The sequence below is a fragment of the Bidens hawaiensis genome, unplaced genomic scaffold (genome assembly GCF_021521415.1).
Source record: "Bidens hawaiensis isolate Kalapana, Puna unplaced genomic scaffold, B.hawaiensis_p1.1 tig00000055_1, whole genome shotgun sequence".
Taxonomy (NCBI): Eukaryota; Viridiplantae; Streptophyta; class Magnoliopsida; order Asterales; family Asteraceae; genus Bidens; species Bidens hawaiensis.
In genome coordinates this window covers 2,119,089-2,140,995 of record NW_027491016.1, presented here as the reverse complement: position 1 = coordinate 2,140,995, position 21,907 = coordinate 2,119,089, and the positions used below count along the sequence as shown (strand labels likewise).

The 21,907-nt window shown below is 32.2% G+C and overlaps 1 protein-coding gene across 1 annotated transcript; it reads right to left on the bottom strand.

Moving 5' to 3' along the window:
- Positions 1-93: 93 nt before the first annotated feature.
- Positions 94-20,758, bottom strand: LOC143623683 (uncharacterized). Its single transcript, XM_077094557.1, has 5 exons — positions 20,582-20,758; positions 736-808; positions 587-635; positions 382-505; positions 94-168 (listed from the first exon to the last, which is right to left on the bottom strand). The coding sequence occupies exons 1-5, from the start codon at positions 20,756-20,758 to the stop codon at positions 94-96; spliced, it is 498 nt and encodes a 165-aa protein (XP_076950672.1).
- Positions 20,759-21,907: the final 1,149 nt, after the last annotated feature.

Genomic DNA, 21,907 nt, shown 5'->3' with positions numbered 1-21,907 from the left:
AAAGTAGCATCAAACAAGGGGAGTATGTATTGATTTTTAGAGTGAAAACACAATCTTTTTCTTCATACTTTTACCTAGATTCCTTCAACATATTTAGGGTTTCGGGAGATCCACTTCAACATTGTCTTTGGAAGATGCCACAGTGTGTGTGTTCTTTAATTCCTCAAGCTGCAAAACAATTAAAACAAATGTATCATTTGACTTATGAAGTAAAATGGAGCAGAATACAGTGTAACTTGAAACTGACAATTTCTTTACATTTAATTATTTTTAGAGTTTTGGTAAATACTTTCGAGCTTGATCTAATTTACCAACAAAATTCGCAACACATAGCATATAAATTCTGAATTTGTAATATAAGAAGTTTGACTTCAAGGTTACCTGGCTACATGTTTCTTGATGAACTGTCAAAAGCTCATTGTATCTAATTTGCAAATCAGACATCTCAGCTTGCAGTTTTTCATACTCAGACAAGCTCGGTCCGCCTAGTTTTTGCTGGACAAATCTGATTACCAAATAATAAGTTTTCCAACATGTAACATCATATGAAATAAAAAGCAGGCTATCCAAAGATGTGTGAACTTACTCAACAGCAGAAGTTGGCTTGTCATTCTGTTCATATAGTGCCACGAGAACTACAAGCAATAATAAAATGTTTCAAAATGAGCATCCGAGGGCAAAAAGGATACATGATATGTTTACGTTCATTTGATTCCGTTAAAAGAGTTGACTAACCTTTAGTCAAAGCATCGAGAACGCCACTAGACTCTAGATACTTCCTAAAAGCTTCCTTCTTTGCTTGCTTCTCCTGTAAACAAACAAAGTGTTCATACATTTGCTTGCTAGTAAATTATACTCTTTTCTGGCACCCAACATGTTATTGACATAACCAGCAGCTAACACCATCTGGGCCTAAAAATTTTGACCCATTCCAAAAATGGGTTGATGCGGGTGACTTTTTCTCCTAGAGTGGGTTGATTGAGACAATCCTTTCCAATGAAACGGGTCAAAATACGTTGATGTTATTTTTCAAACAGGTAAGAATGGGTTGGTGTTATTTTTCAAACGGGTCAGCATTGGTTCATGTGGAACGTGCAGCCTGGTGCAGGTACAGCGTAACGCAGCATCAGGCACGCCACTCGGCAGTACCCGCGTAACCCCGTTCCGACCTAAACCCGTCCTGATCCAAAACAAAATAACCCTTTTTTGAATCGACCAGTTTTGACTCAAACCCGTCGTAACCGAAACCCACCTGGCCCGGCCCGTTTGCCAGCCCTAAGTGTCCATCCCATATTAAATCCCAAAATTAAAAGATAGGTTATAGATCTCGAAACGGGCAATTGGGCATTAAATTGTTTATTAAGAAGCAACAGATCTATACAATAAAAAGAACCTGCATTGCTGATTCTCAATTGATGTCATAGAAAACATTAAAATAAGTAACTTGTGCAGGCATGAGTGAACTTGTAGATACTCAAATCATGAACGATATCTGACAGAAGATCTAGCTGCAATTTCAGTAGTAAAGTAAATGCGCACTAAAGTAGTAATTGTTAATATTGAAACTAAAATCGCCATGCATCCAAACTCAAATTGTAAAACCTATCTTAAATCGAAGATAGAAGGCACAGTTCAACGAGAAATTTCATGAAGAAACCAGAAGCATAATAAGATAAGCGAACACAGATGCTAATGAAATCTAGTGGGCACTGACCATTATTATTATTATTCTACAGCACCATAGAAAGATTTGAAGGGGAGACAGATTTCTCAAGAATTAAATGTAGAGAAGGTATGTATGTATTTAATTATTTCAGGCAAATAGTCATAGTTGCAAACGAGCAATGCCATGGTAGCGTGGGTTCGAGCTTGAAATTAAACGAGGTGGCTCGGCTCGGCTTAGCTGGAGCTCAAAGTTAAACGAACCTAAGAGCGAGTCATGGCTCGAGCTTGGCTCGGTTACATAAAGGAGCTTGTTCGGGTCAGGTTGTTTCAAAACAAGTGTTTTTTAACTAGATTTATTCGAGCTTTTATCGAGTCGAGCTACTAGCCGCGAGCTAATATATGGGTTCGCCATTATATTCCAAGATAAATGTATTTAACAAAAAAAAAGTTCTTTGTTGCATAGTATTAACCGGTGGAAATTTTCTAGTGATAAAGTGAGAAATTTTCTAGTTACTGAAATATTTCATGTGACAAGAACAATAAAGTGGAGAAATGAATGAAAGGAAATTGACACGTGTTTTAAATTTACAGTAGCTATGTACACTAAATGACCTGCGAAAGGTAGTAGTAGGTGAGGTTTTGGTTAGCTTGGGGTATAGTATGCTAATTTTGAGAAGTTTGGACTTGCGTCGAAATTTGGTTGTCATGTGGTGTGGGTTGTTGTGTGCTAAGCGGATGAACAGGCTGGTGCATGGTGATGGACGCTGGCTCATTAGTAAGGAATTGGTACGAGGAAGGGTTTATGGGTTTGCTGAAAAGGGGGAGAGTTTCATCAAATCAAGTATAATGTGTCACCTTGGTATTCGTGCCACACAATCGATAAACCAATTCTAGCATCTGACGATTAGATTATGAGCCTTTACGACGTCTCGACGCTCTGATCATAATTCGTAGACAAATTCCCGTGCTCTTAATCTTAGTAGAAGTGTTGTCCGACTAATTATCAATACCCAATGTATCATAAGTTAAGGTTTTGTCCGGATCACTAGACAGTTAAACCATTAAAATATAAGTTATTACTTTAGTGAATATGCTAATCTAGACGAATCCTAGTTTGGAGTATAGTCAAACTAAACAGAAACAATATAGTATTTTGCATAAAGGTTTTGACAAATATATATTAGCATCCTCATCATGAAGAAACATTTGTTCGGAAAAGAAATAAAGCTTGCTGATAATGTTTCTTAAATATGAAGAAACGACTTTTCAAATCAAAAATAAAGTTTTCATAAATAGTTTTAAACTATAAAACAACTTAATGTCTTATCAAATGCTTGAAACTATAAAACCAGACCAATGAGGGTCTGCAGCTAGATCAAAAAAAGATTTAGATATTTATGTAAACCTATTATCATAGGTTAAGCATCACAAACACAGAAGTTATCAAGTTTACTGAAATAGGTCTGAAAGATGAGTGCGTCAAACCTTTTTAACTTTCTGATAAACCGATTTACTCTAAAATACAGACCAGTTGTTTGTCTTAAAGAGTCAGAACATGTTTATGCGGGATAATGATATCTCTAAAATATTATAACACAAGATACAAAACAAAAACACTCAAGTTGGGATCAATAAAACCAATACGCCATTAATATATACAAGATAAAAGGATTTTGTCTAAGTAGCATAAAAATGATTTTTTTTTTGGTGAAAATCGGCTCAAACAAACTCTAGTTGAACTTATTTCGGTGATGTTCGTACCGTCTTGTCGAACTCTAAAAGTAAAAGAATAAAACCGACCTCAAAGCCAAACCAATAGCCGGTTTGAATGGTTTCGCGATTTTAAGCCACTGTAAACACCGCTACTTGCCTATATTTCGACCCATTCTAACATGACTACTACTTTTGTCTCCACCCCACTTACAAAAAAAAAATTATGAATCCAAGTAGTTAATAAAAAGAAAAAGGCACGAGTTTATTACATAATAGAGTACATATGTTTTACATTGTAGTTTACAAACGTCTTTAAACGATACATATTTTATGTTGGTTCTTATATCATATATATATCACAGCACCATATTTTAGTTTTGTCCGCCTAAACAATTACTACCAGAATGGTTACACCAGCCTTCGCCGCCGCCCCATGAGTCTTCAGGTCCCCTTTGTACTTTAACGGCTGTGCACAGAGAAAGCATTTGATCATCGATAAAGCATGTATACAATGCATGCACGATTGTGAATGATATTTCTTTTGTTTTCGACTATTCAGCTTAAAAGATCTATAAATGTGATTTTTAAATGACTTAGTTTTGTTACTTAAAAAGGGTTAGCGGCACAACTTGTTGTCCGTTTACCTTCTATTCAATGTAAACAATGCTATTTAATGAGTGAAAGTATAACTCAAAAGTAGAGGTGGGCATAAAACCCGGTTCCAGACTCGACCCAGACTCGTTGGAACCAGTTCTACCTCTACCTGACAAGGTTCATGACTTTTATGGACCAAATCCGAAACTGGTTCATAACCAGTTCCCGAAAAAAAACCTAGTTTGTCCACCTTTGTCAAAGAATTTGTTAATGGAAATAAAAAAAGAGAAGACGGAGTACTCATAGTAGCAGTAGCGTCAGATGGTTGGTTAGGGGCATGGCCGACTCTAAGGGTGAGTGATATGGGCGCTTGGTCGGGACACATTTTTTTAGGGCACAAAAAGTTTTAAAATTTCCCGATGTTATATATATAGAATACTCCAACGCTTATAATCCTACTATTTTTACAATATCCAAACACCTTTTAGACCCACTTTTTTTTAATACCCAAAGACTTATTGACCCATTAAAAATTGAAAAAAGACCAATTACTTTAAATTAATCAATAAAAGTTAAATAAATAAATAAATGAAACAAATAGGCTGGATAACAACAGCGTCGATTTCAAACATCAGCACTCACGGCAGCATCTTCATAAAAAAGTTGTTTGAAATTGTAATTATTAAAATCTTATTTACGATCCACAATGCCCCAAGAAAGATTTATCGGTTTGGCGATGATAGGATTGATAGATGCCGAGGACGGAGTATTAGAGAACATAAACTACGAAGAGTTGATTCACCAATTATCTATCAAGAATGCTAGGAGAGCTTCACAAATCCTCGGTTAGCTATTAGCCTATTTAGTATGTTAAGGCTTAAGGGGCATTCTTTTTCCGGCTCGGCCGGGGCACGTGAATTCTCAGGGCCGACCTTGGTTAGGGGATCCGATTTGATACAAGTGGGAACGGTGGGGAGGCGATGGGGAGCCGACGACGATAGGAACAATGTGTAGCTCAGGGGCGCAAACTAACTAGAGACTAAACTTATATGGATGCGAAGTGATCGGTAAATTTTATATACGGGTGAAAAGTCGGTAAGGCCGCTCAAATTAACACCGCTAACAGACGGAGGGGCACAAACCGTCTCGCCATAAAACCAATGAGCCATTTTGCAATTATCTATACTATACTATATATAATGCATGAGACAATGGCAAATCAAGACACTTGATTTTAAGAGTTTTACACATCTTAATGCATAATGTACATGTACAAAAAGGGATAAACTTGTATTTTAAACACAATTCAACCAACTTACAAGTTTACTCTTCATCTTTAACCATATTATATTTTTTATTTCAATTTCAATCCAACCACCCCCTACGACTTTAAAAGGCTATAACTTTTTCATACGTTAGTGTTTTTTTACAAAAATTGCACAATCAAAATGAGATTTTTATGCTCTTTAATTTGAGTATGATATTATTATAGTTTTTTCACTTTTAAAAAAAAATTGATATTTTACATAAGGGTGTTCAATGCCAGTTTTGATATTTTTAAGTTAAACTTATGAGCTCAACTGTTAGTAACGAATTTTTTATTATCGAAAATTAAAATTGAACAATTGAAAATTGAAACTAAACCGTTACTAACGGTTTGGTTCTGTTTGGTTTCACAGTTTAAGCTTCAACAGTAAATTTAGTTTAAGATAAATGATAACATGTATATGTGTACATTATGTAAATCGAGATTAAATAAAAATATAGATATGTGTATAGTTACGGTTTTTTTAATGAAACATGGATGAAAAATAAAAACTTTTGGTTTTTTACTTTTTTAAATTTTTTTTTTCGTTTTATAATATTTTTTAATAATTTTTAAGGGTTTTTTTGTGGCACAAAATGGTTCTTAAAGATCTCAATTTCAAAAAGTTCTCTTACGATTCTCACCATATATATATATATATATATATATATATATATATAGGCTAAGTATAAAATGAAAACCCACTTGAGTTGTGAAAACTCTAGAAACCCATTCTCAACCACATGTTTTTAATTAATATTTAAATCTTGTGGTCGACAATTAAAGTGAATAAAAAATGTAAATATAAATATAACTTTTTCTCTCTCCTGAAAACATATATAAAAATTAGTAAAAAAATGCTAAAAAATAGCAAAACATTTCTTTTTATGTTTCGATGTTTTGTATTAAATGTTATAACATATATTACATGTAACAAAAAAAAAACGATGTTACATAGGGTTTTCGCGGGTTTTCACAACTCAAGTGGGTTTTCATTTTAACCTTACCCTATATATATATGTGTATATATATATATATATAGGGGAAGCTCATGTGTATTTTAGTCTTAACATGAGAACGTAGGAAATAATACTAATTTATAAAAAAATGAGAACATAAGAAACTATACCAACTACAATATCAATCTACATAAACAATTATTAATAATAACAAAGAAACAAATCAAAAAATTACAACAAAAGAATCAAAATCAAGAACAAAATAATAACAGCATATACCAGCAAATAGTTATATCAGCAAAAGAAAAAAATTAATAATAACAACAAAATATAAATAAGCAAATACTTATAACGTCTCATAATCGAAAATTAACAAATACGAACAAAAAATAACAACAAACATTTATAAAAATAAACCTAATAATAACAGTAAATTAGTTCTCACTGTTTTCATGTTAAGAATAAAATGTATTTGATCATGTTTTCTATATATATATATATATAGGGTTAGTTTCATTTGAGAACTCAAAAAAAGTTAAGAACTTTTAGAAACTTTTAAAAACCAAATATTTATTTAACTTTTTTTATATATTAACATTATTTGAGACTTGTTTTATCATATTTATAAAAAAAAATTTTGACTACATATATAAATCACAAGTTACACATGTGTAAAATTTATGTGCTAAAAATTTACATATGGGTAAAAAAAACATAGATATACGTAAAAAACTAATTTTCATAATTGTAATCGTAAATATAGATGTCAAAACTGATAAAACTACACTTAAATAACATTAACATACAAATTTTTTTATAAAAAACGTTAGTTATTAAGAGTTCCTTCAAGTTCTTAAATAATTTAAGAGTTCTTAAATGATACTAATCCTATATATATATATATGTGTGTGTGTGTGTGTTTATATAACAAAACATATCTAATACTAAGCAATCAAAAATATTAAAATGCATTAAACATTTACAGTGTGGTCTGGTTTATATGGACAGCTTTCATTATAAACTGCAAACTAAACCATTCACTACATTTTGAAAATTCTGGAATCTACTAATCGACTGAAAGTAAATGATAAAAACCAATTGTGAAACCAAAATATGACCATGATTTCAAGATTTTAAACCAAACCATGAACACCCATAATTGTTACATGATTACCAAGACATGTTTTCAAATACCCGTTGCATCGCGCGGGCACCCGCCTAGTATATTATTTATACATGTCACATACCTTGTGGACTATGAGCGTGGGATGGATAAGTTCTTCCCGCATAAGAAATTATAAGAAGTGCTAAAAGAACAATAAAGCATAGAATGAAGCGAACGGACTTCATTTTCCAGCAACTTAAAAGTATGATTTTAGATTCTTCGGTATTACTTGATTTATATAGCAAAATAAATATATGTGAGTCAACAAGTCTACGTATGATGTGGAAGATTTAGTCAATGATGTGCCCTTGGGAAAAAAACGCTCCATGAGTTCTAGAACTGATAAAATATCATCATTGAATTAAAAGAAATTGGTCTTCTGGGTGGTAATTTATGTTTACCCTAACATTAACATTCGCATAATTTTGGTGAATATGCAATGAAAAGAAGTTTAAAATTAACAAACTCCAGTACCCCAAGCCACCTTAACAAAAACAAGAAAAAGGAAGTTTAAAAGCCCTTTCATTCTTTCAATATGCCAATCAAACATAAAAACATATATATTTCAAAAACCAGAAACTTCGTCCTCAAACACATAGATTTAAGCAACTAGTACCATAATATGTAACATGTTTCAAGAACCCTAATCGTTAACCTATTTTAACTAATCTCATTGTTAATGCCGTCATTCTTCTGTTTTTGATAAACCATTCTCACCAATCTAAAGGAATAGTAATACCTCCACCGATAAGAAACTTACAATTAATAATTGCTGGAGATGAATAGAATTGAATAAAGGCTAAAATAGTAAATTAAATATTATAGTTTTTTTTATTTAAGATTTATAGGGTGACTCACGGATAATGTACTTCAACTTCAATAAAAAGAGCGGATGTTCATAAAATTCACATGCTGCCACTTTACCTTCTTGGGTCCAACAGGTGTCAAATTCGTTACATAGCACATGACGGTATTTTTGTCTTTTAATCCTTTTATGTATGTAATTTACTTCAATAATATATAAAAAAATAATAATAAAAGAGACATTTCTCTCCTCTAACTATCTCTTTCAAATACAAATCTCTATCTCGTCTTCTCATGGACCAAGAATTTTCAAACGAATATGATGGAAATAAAAGTTTAGACTCAGACTCTCACTTCCACATTATAATATTAACCATGTGGTTAATAACTTGTGTTCTCGTGTTTAATGGATAAAAAGAAATTATAGAAGTGAAATGGAATTAAGAAGGGAAAAATAAAGGGATGGGATCAACGATGTTATTCTGGTTGTACTTTTAGTTTCTATGTTTCTTGGGTTTGAAAATTTATTTTGAGTATTCACACGTGACCCTAATCTCTCCCGGTTTATTCGGGTTCAGGTTTTATGAGTACGGGTGAATCAGATTTCGAGTATTTGACCTAAAAAACTAAAAATATATATATGCTAAAATTTAAGAAAATATCTCATCTACAAATATTAACTTGCATAAGCAAATAACAAACCATATAATCCAAAATACACAATCATTTAACAAGTCACGTTAACATTGATCAAAGATGAAATGTTTTTCTTGCTAAAGATGCCTGTAGTTGTGGGATAACACATGTTTCCTTTTCTATATATAAGGTGTATTGAACAATATTCATATATTTTTTTTTCTAAAATATGCTATATAACAAAGCTAGCATGATGTAATATGAAAATTTTCTCTTTGAACCACGTGATATTTAAAAACTAACATGATTTATGGTTTTTTTATTTAGATTTTTTCACGTTTCACTACCATCATTTGGATAGGCAGCAATATTTATTAAATATACTAAGGCAACAGACATAACAACTGAAAAGAAGGCTTAGTCAAATAGGTTATTCGGGGTTACCCGAAACATATTAAAAAGTACTCGGTACTCAACTTGCTTGTACTCGGGCTTGTAAGATTGGGGTTTGGGTTTTACGAGTGCGGGCAATTTCGGGTTAATAGTTATTCGGGTCAGGTTTCGAGTTGTGGATGAAAATAACAACCCTAACGGAATGGGATGAGAAAGATATAATGTGATTTCGTGTTTCAGAGTTCGAATGAAAGGAAGGAAGCACAATTTTAGCTGTTTTCGACTTAAAAATAAAATAAAAAAGAGTTACAACTTTATCTTTTAAGATATTTAGCTTTATATTAAGTGGAAGGGTAAAATTAGTTAATGTTGAAATCTTATTTTAGTTTCTACATAATAAATCTACATATTTTGTAATGAAAGTTTGAAGGGAAGATTTTTAATATTTTTCTTTCTTCTCTTTCCACTAGCTTCTTTTAAATTAAAAAAATTAAAAAACTCAAGAACACAAATATTTTATCACTTTTTTAAATTTTCTTTTCTTAAGGACCCGGGAACACGTGTAAACATGGGACTCTTTTTCTTGTTTAGAACGAAATCGAGGAGACCCGATCAATAGAAACGTAACATGTCTTCTTCTTTCCCTTAGTGTTGCAACATGCCAACATGTTCGATTTGGACCACATTATCATACACAAGTAAAAATTTGATGATAAGATGATGCCTTTTTAAAAAAAAATAATTCTACCCATCATCTATAATACACAATCGATGGGATTGACAGTGGTGGTGTCTTAGGACTTAGGAAGAGGATGAAGACGAAAGCAAATCATGAACTAGATGATCTATAGAATAAGTTGGATCCATGAGAACAACATGAACGAGTCTGTAATCTCCCAATTCATCCTTGATTAGGCCTTATCAATATCTTTGTTGCTCTACAAAACATCACTGGTTAGATTTTTTCTTGTGATTTTAATTTGTTGTTGTTTTTCAATTTTATTCGTGCTCTTTTGCCTCAATTGATTACTTCAATCTTTCCTTCCCAAAGTTCAGTGCAAATTCATGATATCTTCGATTGTTTATCACCAATTTCCTAGACAGATACCTTCTTGGGGCACTTAGAACGGTCGACACTGAAAGTCTAGTGGAGATGCATTTATCCAATGTTTTATGAGAGAGAGAGAGAGAGAGAAAGAAGAAGAAGAGGATGGGCGGGGGTAACCTCATATGTGGTTCACATGACTAAACTTAACCCCAAAATTTTATGTTCATTAGGTCAAGTGAGGCAATTTTATACAAAATACGAGGTTAAGGGACGCCTACTGTACTTATTACAGTTAAAGGACATGACCCCGCAATAATAAATGACGTAATCTACGAATTGACAGCGGATGGAGTATGGGGTATCTTGGGTCTTTTCAAAGTTATATCCCATAGCTGCATTACTCTCACGTTTTACTAGTCTCTTGTACATACAAATTCAAACTTCTAAAGTCACATCTATCATGATATCTTGGATCTTTTCAAATTTGTTTTCCACTGTTGCATTACTCTCACATTTTACTAGTCTCTTGCACATACAAATTCAAACTTCTAAAGTCATATCTATCGTGATATCTTGAATCTTTTCGAACTTGTATTCCACAGTCACATAACTCTCACATTTTACTAGTCTCTTGGAGTCTTGGGCATACAAATTAAAAATTAAAGTCATGTCATATCTTGGATCTTCTCAAAGTTGTATTCCATAGTTGCATTAATCTCCCATTTTACTAGTCTCTTGCACATACAAATTCAAACTTCTAAATTCATATCTATTGTGATATCTTGGATCTTTTCAAAGTTGTATCATGTAGTTGCATTAATCTCACATTTTACTAGTCTCTTGCACAAACAAATTCAAACTTCTAAATTCGTATCTATCGTGATATCTTGGATCTTTTCAAAGTTGTATTATGTAGTTGCATTAATCTCACATTTTACTGTGACATTCGTCATTTTTCGTTAATAAATGTAGTTGTTTTATTTCCCGTCTTGTAATTGGATCTCTATAATTATTAAAAATGTCAACGTATTTATTATGTCTTTCGTTTTGTCCGTATTGTATTAAAGAATTGAGTAATTTCACTTTCAGACCTTAAACTTCAGTTTAATCAATTTATGGACCCAGCCCAAACCACAAGGACTATATTGCAAAATAACCAAAATCTTTTCCCCCCTTTCTTCCTCTCCCCGTCGATCTCGCAGCCCCCCCACCCCTCCCCCATCAGTTTTGCTTCGTTTAAGCCAATTAAACGAATCTGTAATCTCTGCGAATCATAATCATCATATACATGGTGTAACAGTCCGTCAATCAAGTTAATATAATCAAAATCGCATAAACATAGGCCGCGGATCAGTTTTGATCTTGTTAGCCTATAAATACGAGCCTAAAATCCAATTAACGAACACCACACCATTGTCTCACTATCACGAAACAAAACCCTATCCTAATTGCATCATTGTTATAGTTCTTGACCACGTTTAAGTTCTTCATCAAGCCGAAACCCTAACTCGCCGTTCTCATACAATCTGTAACCATTTCAGGTAATTGTAACGTGCATTATGATCGCGATTTAACCCTCTTCAAAACCCCTCTGTCAATTTTGATTGACAGAGGGTATAAGATCCGATTTCAAATTAGGGTTTATATGATTTGGGGGCTTGTTTGCATATCTGGTTATATATATTTGTTTCTGTTTGTATTAACAAATTAGACACTGGCACAGATGGCCAGTGCATATCACCTTAAACACGAGACCCGGCCAGGGGCGCAGGTTCGACCCTCCCCTGGTCCGGTTTTTGTTTTATTTTTATTTTTATCATTATTTGGTTTTAATTAATATAAAAACTATATTTACATTTAAAACTATATTGTTATACTCGTTTAAGCAAACCGAACCCCGATAAACTTCTAAAATAAAATTTCAAATTCATATATTTAAATATATAAACATGTATAATCTTGTATATCTATATATATTTATTTTTACCTAAACAATAACAAAGATAATAATAATAATAATAATAATAATAATAATAATAATAATAATAAATGTGTTTCTTATCATTTTAAATGGAACTTCGTTAAACTAGCACCTAAAACGTCTTCATAGATTAGACGGTATTTATATTGTAAATGTTTTTCTATAATAAACAAATATAACCCTTCGTTAAAATTAATAGAATTTGATGACACCTTTATCAAAAATCTATAAAACATAACTAGTACGTTAACGACCCCAAATCCGTTGCAAACCCATCTCTATGTGTCTTGTTCATTTAGTTCGTTAAGTAATTATTTCATTTACACTTAAATAATTAGGACAAATTGTCGGGAATTATCGTGAGACCAACTAGCTTGCTCTAACCTTTACCGTCTTCTCGTACCTTATTCCTTATTCCAAGTGAGTTCTTCATAACCCCATTTTAACATTTTATAATATTTTGGGGGTAGCACGTTACAAGTTTTTCTTTCGTTAGTTATGTGATTGTTTACAAACCGATTCACTTATATCGTACATGTTAATATTATTCGTGCATATTGTTTATGATTATACGTGAACTTGCTTGCAATGTGTTTATTGTTTTTATGGTGGAAGTTACGCAAACGCAAATGCATGCACATAGTGGGAGGGTCCGACGGGACGTACCCGCGCCATCTAACGTTACGACTCCGGTTTTTTACGTAAGGTGGTTCTCATTTCCCCGACTTCAACGGCTTCGGCTAAATGATCGGGAGGACGACATTACTTGCTTTCATTTACTTTACGCTTGAATAATTATTGCATTACGATTGATGAATCGCGAGTTTCCTATATATATGTATACACAAAAACTTATGAAAACTCACCAACTTAATTGTTGACAAAATATATTATTCTCAACGTGTTATAGGTTGAATCGATGGTGTGCTAAGGACGAAGATCATTAGTTTGCCTTAGGATATTTGAAATAAAGAACTTGTTTACTTTTCGATGAAGTGTTATCTTTTGTTTTTATTTATGAATAATGTGTGTGCCTTTGATGATATGAAATGATAATTAATGTCACTTTAATAGCGTTACGAGCTTATGAATGATCTGTACGTTACACCCGGGCGTATTACGCTTAAAGCCGGGGTGTTACATTTACTAGTCTCTTGCACATACAAATTCAAACTTCTAAATTTATATCTATCGTGATGTCTTGGATCTTTTCAAAGCTGTATTATGTAGTTGCATTACTCTCACATTTTACTAGTCTCTTGCAAATACAAATTCAAACTTGTATTCCATAGTTGCATAATTCTCATGTTTTACTAGTCTCTTTCACAAACTAAAACTTTTAAAGTCATATCTATCATGATATCTTGAATCTTTTCAAACCTGTGTTTCATAGTTGCACAACTCTCACGTTTTACTAGTCTCTTGCACAATTAAAACTTTTAAAGTCATATCTATGGTGATACCTTGGATCTTTTCAAACTTGTATTCCATAGTTGCATAACTCTCACATTTTACTAGTCTCTTACACATAAATATTAAAACTTCTAAAGTCATATCTATCGTGATATATTGGATATTTTCAAAGTTGTATTCCATAGTTGCATTAGTGCATTACTCTCACATTTTACCGTTCTCTTGCATATACAGTTTCAAACTTCTAAAGTCATATCTATCGTGATGTCTTGACATTTAACCACTTTCTATATTAGAAAAAAAATTTTTGATTAAGAAGAGTAAAATGTTAAATATTCTTCATGCAATAATATATTTTTAACAGTTAATTAGATTACGTTGTATAAATTTAAGTGATGCCCTTCTCAAACATAAAGCAATTTGTGACTACTGACTAGTAATTACTCAAAGAAATAATGTGGTTATTACCTTGATAAGTGAAAACCAATGAGCTAATCACTAACTTAATTATTAGTGATTAGTTAAAAAGGTGGTCAACCCTTTTATGAGGAAAATTTCTTGGTGAATAAAGTGGATGCATGATGAATTAGTTAAAATCTGTTCAAATCACTATAGATATTTATGTTGTTGGTTTAAAAGTTCTCTTAATTTAACTTCTTTATCACTGTCTTACTACGGTGAAGATTTTAAATAGTAATATTTTTTAAGAAAAAAGATTATATAAAAGATATATATAATTAAAATAACATGCTGATCTTATCAAGAAGGGCCAAGTTTGACAAAATGTAAACATCGTCTTAAATTCTTCTTAGTTTCATGTTCTTCTTAGTAAATTAAATATATATTCATTTTGAAAAAGTGAACACCATACCACTAGACCTTGATATTACTATTTTGGTAAAACTAGTTTGAGACCCATCTATTATACGGGTAGTTCTTAAAAATACAATATTTAATAAATGAACGATATACAAGAAACAATAAACCTATTAAACAATATTAATACATAGTCGTTGCACAATAGCCTTTAAAATAGTTTTAAAGTAAAAAATTATTATAAATATCAAATATTTGAAAAAAAAAATGAAGTAAATATCAAATTAACAAATTTTGAAGCATAAACTTTTAAGAATGGTAAATTTGTTAAAAGTGGTGAGTTTTAATGTGGGAGTAACAAGTGGCAAAACTTGTATTGCTAATTCGAAATGAAGGGTGATATAAAGTAGGTCTTCATCTTCAGCATCATATTCATAGTTAGCGCATTCATGCTAGTTAGCAGTTCCGGCTCCATATCAAAGATATCGTCACTAGCATCAATATCGTCAGCGACTCAAGTCCTAACAACTTGATGCCATTGCTGCCTCTCGTAGGAGTCTGGGCCGTGTCTCAGCCCTAGTGTGGCTAATCATCCTCTCGGACCAGCTACTGATCATCGCCTTGGTAAGCTATTACCTCACCAACTAGCTAATCAGACGCGAGCCCCTCCTCGGGCGGATTCCTCCTTTTGCTCCTCAGCCTACGGGGTATGCAGGTCGACGAGCAATGACACGAAATGCACGTCGCGGTGGAAAAATATGGGTCCGTATATTTATAGATAAACTAGTTATAGTAAGGCCTGCTGAAACACGTATGGGTTAAGGTAAAGGCTCTCTCGAATATTGTTTTGGAATAGTTTTACGAGTTAGTGTATTGTTGATGCTGACAGTTTATGATGTAGAAGCATTTGACCCGTAAACGGTTTAACCGATTTAACCGATGACCCACATGAAGAAACTGGAGCGTGGAGCAAGTTAGAAGATGTGGACCATCTTTTAGTTATTTAAATTTGTTTATTTTTTTTTCCTTAAGGACATTTTGTTAAATATACAAACTACCATTTATTCTTATATATTAGGAGCTAGGTTTATTGTTTAGACATTTGTCCGTGTTTGGTTAAACGATTGTAAGAATTTTTTTCTTATATATATATATAGGATAAGTATAAAATGAAAACCCACTTGAGTTGTGAAAACTCTAGAAACACATTCTCAACCACGTGTTTTTAATTAATGTTTAAATCTTGTGGTCCCCAATTAAATTGAATAAAAAATGTAAATATAAAAATAACTTTTTCTCTCTTCTGAAAACATATATAAAAATTAGTAAAAAAATGTTAAAAAATAGCAAAACATTTTCTTTTGATGTTTCGATGTTTTGTATTAAATGTTACAACATATATTACATGTCACAAAAAAAAACGATATTATATAAGGTTTTCGCGGGTTTTCACAACTCAAGTGGGTTTTCATTTTAACTTTACCCTATATATATATATATATATATATATATATATAGAATTAGGATCATGTGAGAACTTTTTGGGAATTGAGAACTATGAGAACCATTTTGGACCACAAAAAAACCCAAAAATAAAAAAATCATAAAACAAAAAAAACACAAAATTAAAAAAAAGTAAAAAAACCAAAGTTCTTATTTATCATCCCGGTTTATAAAAAAAAAATTCTCGGTTTAGCTAGATTATACATATATGTATAATATGCACATATATGTACACATATGTTATTTTTCTATACACATATGTATAATTTAAGGTAAATGATAATGTACATATGTGTACATTACGTAACTAGAGATTAAATGAAAGTATACATATGTATAGGTATAATACGAATTAAAGAAAAAAAACGAAAAAAAAAATTTAGGTTTAGCTAAATTATACATATATGTACACATATGTTTTTTTTCTATACACATATGTATAATTTAAGGTAAATGATAATGTACATATGTATACATTAAGTAACTAGAGATTAAATGAAAGTATATATATGTGTATAGGGATAATACGAATTAAAAAAAATTGGTTTTTTTGAATGAAACTGGAATGAAATATAAGAATTTTGGTTTTTTTTACTTTTTTAAAATTTTCTTTTTTTTTTGTTTTATAATTTTATAAATATTTTTATAGAGGTTTTTTTTAATGGTCCAAAATGGTTCTCAAAATTCTTAATTTGCCAAGGGTTCTCTTAGGATCCTTACCATATATATATATATATATATATATATATATATATATAGATAAAGGATAAAATACAATAATCCTTTATCGTACATTACATACGCGACACTTCTAACCGTTGATTTTTAAAAACCCAAAACCACAATTACACTAATCCTCTCGTCGGCAAACTCAGCTCCGTTTCCAAACAAACCCGCACCCAATCCTTATGCGAGCTCCGCCTCATCTCCAAAAACGACCCCGAAAGCCGCCCTTTAATCGCCGAAGCCGGCGCCATTCCGCTCGCCGACGCCATCAACAAATTGAAATTGGAGCCAGTTGATCGATTAATCTTTGAAATCGATTCAATTAATCATCAATTTGAAGCTTCAATCGATCAATTTTGAGTTCTGGATGATGGGTTTTTGACATTAAACGTTTAAGATTTGAACGTATTAGTAGAATGTATTAGCAGAAAGTATTAGCAGTAGAACGTATTAGCAGAAAGTATTAGCAGTAGAATGTATTAGCACAACGTATTAGCAGAACGTATTAGCGTTTGAGGTTTTATTTGCAGGTAACGAACATTTTTAGGGTTATATAACTCAATTAGTTTGATATCAACCTGCAAATTAGTTTAATACCAATCGACGGTTGAATTATATTGATATGGATGGACGCTCGATGAATCAATTGATGAATTTTGAAGAACATGGATTTGGGGGAATTGAAGAACAGATTTGGGAAGTATAGTTGGATGTTCTGGACGGAAATACCCTTTTGATAACTGGCGTATCGTGGCGTATAATTGTATTTAAAAATTTAATCGCGTATAATTGTACGTTCTGGATACTCGCGTACGTAATGTATGATAGTGTATTAGCGTACGTTAACCGACCCCTATATATATATATATAACTAGTGCATTTTTATGGGTTTTGATTACATTGAGAGGTTTACTTTTTATCTCAATCACAAATAGGGTTTTTACATTTAATAGTGGCGAATTAGCAATATCTAGGTGTGTAAGGTCTTTATTAGAGAATGTATGAGGGGTTGGTAGAAAATGCCGGTAATTGTGGCTGCTGGTGGCGATTAACAAAAATATGTAGAATTGGGTTTGATATTGGTGATTTACTCCAACTTGGAAGTGTTAGTGGCGATTAAGCCTAGGCGTGACATAGTCTCTATTCTCTAATTGGCGTTACCATCAATTATCAACAAATTTGGCATTTTAAATGTGCCTCGAACCTACATATACTTACACTGAGTAGATTTTTGTGATCTCTAAGCGGGATCCTCAGTCATGTATCATTTATTTTAAAATGCTTTTTTTAAAGCAAAGCACCGAAAGTCGGGATCACCCTGACAAATGAATCATTATACGGTCCGAAGAACAAAACCTGGTGACCAGCTCACTCAGCCTGAAGAAAACCCACAACTGGACAACCCCTAACTCAAGTACTCCTCAACCTGGAACAAATTGCTTTAGGTAAAGTTCGAACCATGACCTTTGGATACTGCTAAACCACATGGCCTTTGACAGAACTTGTAAAAAACAATTAAAATTTTAATAATAAAAAAAGAATAATAATATACCAGGATTTGCATGTACTTGTATTTTGCAGGTTAACCTTTAACAAATGAAGTGAAAAAAATAGAATGTTATGAATAAATTTTAGTTTTTTAGTTTTGACGGTGAAAAGTAATTTGCTGGAGATAAATATATTAAATAGTTAGTAAATTAAAGATTATCTTTTTGTATGGTTATTCAAAAGTCTTGATTTTTGTTATATAAAAGTTCAAACATCAGAATTGAAGCATTGTTTCATCGTTTGAAACACCGTTTCTTAGTAAGTTTTACATCGGTCGACTAGGTATCCTCCTTCAGATCAGAAGCCCTAAAACATCAGTTTAAAATTCAGATAAAACTTAACGCCGTTAAATTTTTTTAATGAACGTCCAATGATAAAAGAATTTTAAAATGTGTACCTCTAGCATGAATATTCTCAATTAAGACTATTATCGATCAATGACAAAAGTATGCTAATATTATCTAATTTACCTAATAAAAACAGCGTGTGTTCCAAAAACGCACATGTTTCACACTTTGCATTCTTGGGTCCAACGAATGTCAAATTTATCTGTTAAATCCAGTCATGTACATAACACATGAGAGTATTTTTGTTTTTCTTATCATAAAAGGTCTGTTTATGTAATTTATCTAAATAATTAAAAAATAAAAGAAATATCTCTCTCATCTCACTCTAAAGAAATTTCTCGCTATGCTCTTTCCATTATAAGACGATACACTATTGGTGGATTAGGGGCGACAAGGGGGAGGTGTTGGCGAGGAAAACCAGCGAGGGGTGGCTTGGGGAAGATGGGCGGTATGGGAAAAAAGTGGTGGGTCCATCCATGTTTCCCAACGGTCTCATGACCGACCGTTAACTATTAAAAAAAATCCATTTTTCTTTTTATATATACCTCATTTATTTAACGCCCTACGAACTTTTCTCCAAAATATGCACTTCAACATCCGAATATACACGCGGCTTTTATCACCCCTACCGAGTCCGACGCTATTCCCGATTCGGATTCAGAGGATGAAGCGATATTTGCTACGGTTCGAGAGACTGCTATGCTATTAGTCACGCATTGTGAAAGTTAACAAACACGTACAAGACGACCTCCGCTTGAACAGGATCATCAAGGTGGTCATGACCAGTTGATAAGAGATTACTTTTTCCACAAACCCAATTTTTTATTCGAAAAAATTATCAACGCCGTTTTCGAATGATTCGCCAATTATTTTTACAAATTGTTGATTTAGAGCGCGAGTATAAATATTTCCAACAAAAGAAGGATGCAAGACGTAAAGTAGGTTTTCCTCCTTTGCAAAAATGCACAATGGTAATTCGTCAACTGGCATATGGGACTTCGAACGAAAACATGGAAAGTATTTACAAATAACGGAAACAGTGGCTCGTGAGACCCTTCACCTATTCTGCGAAGGTGAGTATTATTTTTATTGTCAACATTATTATAATATCCATTATTTTAATTGTTTTTTTAAAGCCGTATTATTTTGTTGTTAAAATTATTAATATTGTTAAAATTATTATTATTATTAGGTATTATTGAACTTTATGGTAACAATATTTGAGGAGAACAACTTCGAGTGACACACAAAAAATATGCGAGGTCCATCAACAAAGATTTGGTTTTCCCAGAATGTTTGATAGCCTCGATTGCATACACTAGCCTTGGGAAGCCTTCCCAGTAGCTTGGCAAGGTCAACATCATCAGGAGTGATCATGATGGTTCAACACTATTACTTGAGGTGTGATCGATATCAAAAGGTCAATAAAAAACATTTATAAAATTACCGTTACTAGCAAAGGCAAGTAAGATGCTGAATCCATAGAGAATCAGTGGAAAGTGCTAATAAAGCTCATGGGTTATTAATTATTTTATTATGACGGACAAATGATGTCAAGCGGTTTAAAATTGTTTTGGTTGTAACCAATACGAGAAACGGTGACTACACTTCAGGTTCGAGTAATGCATAAACTGACTAACCAAACTTATATCAATTGGGAAATCACATAACCATAATTTGTTTACTATAACATACTGTAGTTTGGTTATGATGATTCACAAAACATAATCTAACGAACTGACACAACTTAACACAAATGACCTAATTACAAGTTCGTTAATATATAGCTTAGCATATACCAACGATTAAAGGAAAGTGTTTCAATGACAATAAGAACTTATTCATAAATGTTGACGAACACGAACCGAATAATTGATGCTAAAAGAATGTCTCTGGAAAACAATTGTTTAATAAGTTCCAACAAACATATAAATTCAATCAACCAACACAACTGGTATCTTTACCTTCGCCTTCTTTGATGGTTTCTTATTTAGTTTTGGATTCTCTGTTGAACTTGTCAACTCCCCAACATTAAACTGTACCGCATTCGGTTTCTTTTTCTTCTTTTCCCGTTTCGACCTGTCAAACACGTAATCTTCCTTTTTGGTGCCACCCTTCCTAAGGATAGACTTCGTCGTCATCGCCGCCGCGCTGATATCCGTCTCATCTGCTGTTGTGAGACCACGGAGTAGGTCTTCATGGTTTTATTCTAACTTTATCAAATATTGCTTCTAACTGTAGCGTGGAATATCTGAAAAATTATTTAGGAACTCACAAATAAAACCATGATTTAAGCTACACATCTAATCTAATCTAACTATATATTAAAGCAACATGATTTTTTTCACGTAGCATCATTCTAGGCTTCCACATAGATACCACGTGAGCAGTTTCCTATTTTATCTTCTCTTCTTCCAAACACAATATGGAGCATGAACCCGTTTAGTTATGCTATAACCCATGATCCGGTTTCTCTTCTAATACAACCATCTTTATATGAAGATAACATTTTGTAAAATTTTGGAAAACAAATTATTGTGTGATACAAGTATCGAACCCAAAACCTTATGTTTCAAATTAAAGATGCTTACCAACTCCACTTAATAGTTATTGTGTTGAATTTCTTGACTTATAAATGATATATTGTTAATTCATTTGTAATTAATACAAGAAAATCGTTAAACAATTAAGTTAACATCCAATGTTGTATTCAAAGAGACTTTTAGAGATTTATGAATTGTAAAATTTTGTTTATCATTATTAATATCTTATGAGAGTTAGGTTATAATAGAAAGTATAGTTTTTGTAGGAAGTATAAGAAATAATCTTGTCCATTGATTTTGAACATGGAGGGTTGAGATTAGTTCAGGGGGTAATCAAGTGTGAAAATAAGTGGAAGGGTATAAAAGGAATAAAACATTTGTTGATTTTCTCTCTCCACATGCAAGGCACATGTCAAATTTCCCCATCATTTTTAAACGTCCATAACTTTTTTTTACGATGTTTTTATTGAAAAACAAATTCACCATAATAACGAGTGTCTTTTTATCTTTTATATGAGTACCATATTGTAATATAAAAATTAAAAAAAATAGTGGGTTTTTTACAAATTGTGTTTTATCAAATTGTGTTTTACAAAATTGTGTTATATAATAGTATTTTTTATTGTGTTTTTTTTTCATTATTTTTTTTCCATTGTGTCATACAATTGTGTTTTTATCATTGTGTTTTTTTTCCATTGTGTTTTTTCCATTGTGTTTTTTGTAGTGTTTTTCATTGTGTTTTTTCGG

Coding starts and splice junctions, on each gene's coding strand:
- LOC143623683 (XM_077094557.1), bottom strand. CDS start 20,758: ATGACGACGAAGTCTATCCTTAGGAAGGGTGGCACCAAAAAGGAAGAT. Junction 809..20,581: donor AACCATCAAAGAAGGCGAAG/GTAAAGATACCA, acceptor GTTTGTTTACAG/GAGAAGCAAGCAAAGAAGGA. Junction 169..381: donor ATCAAGAAACATGTAGCCAG/GTAACCTTGAAG, acceptor ATTGTTTTGCAG/CTTGAGGAATTAAAGAACAC.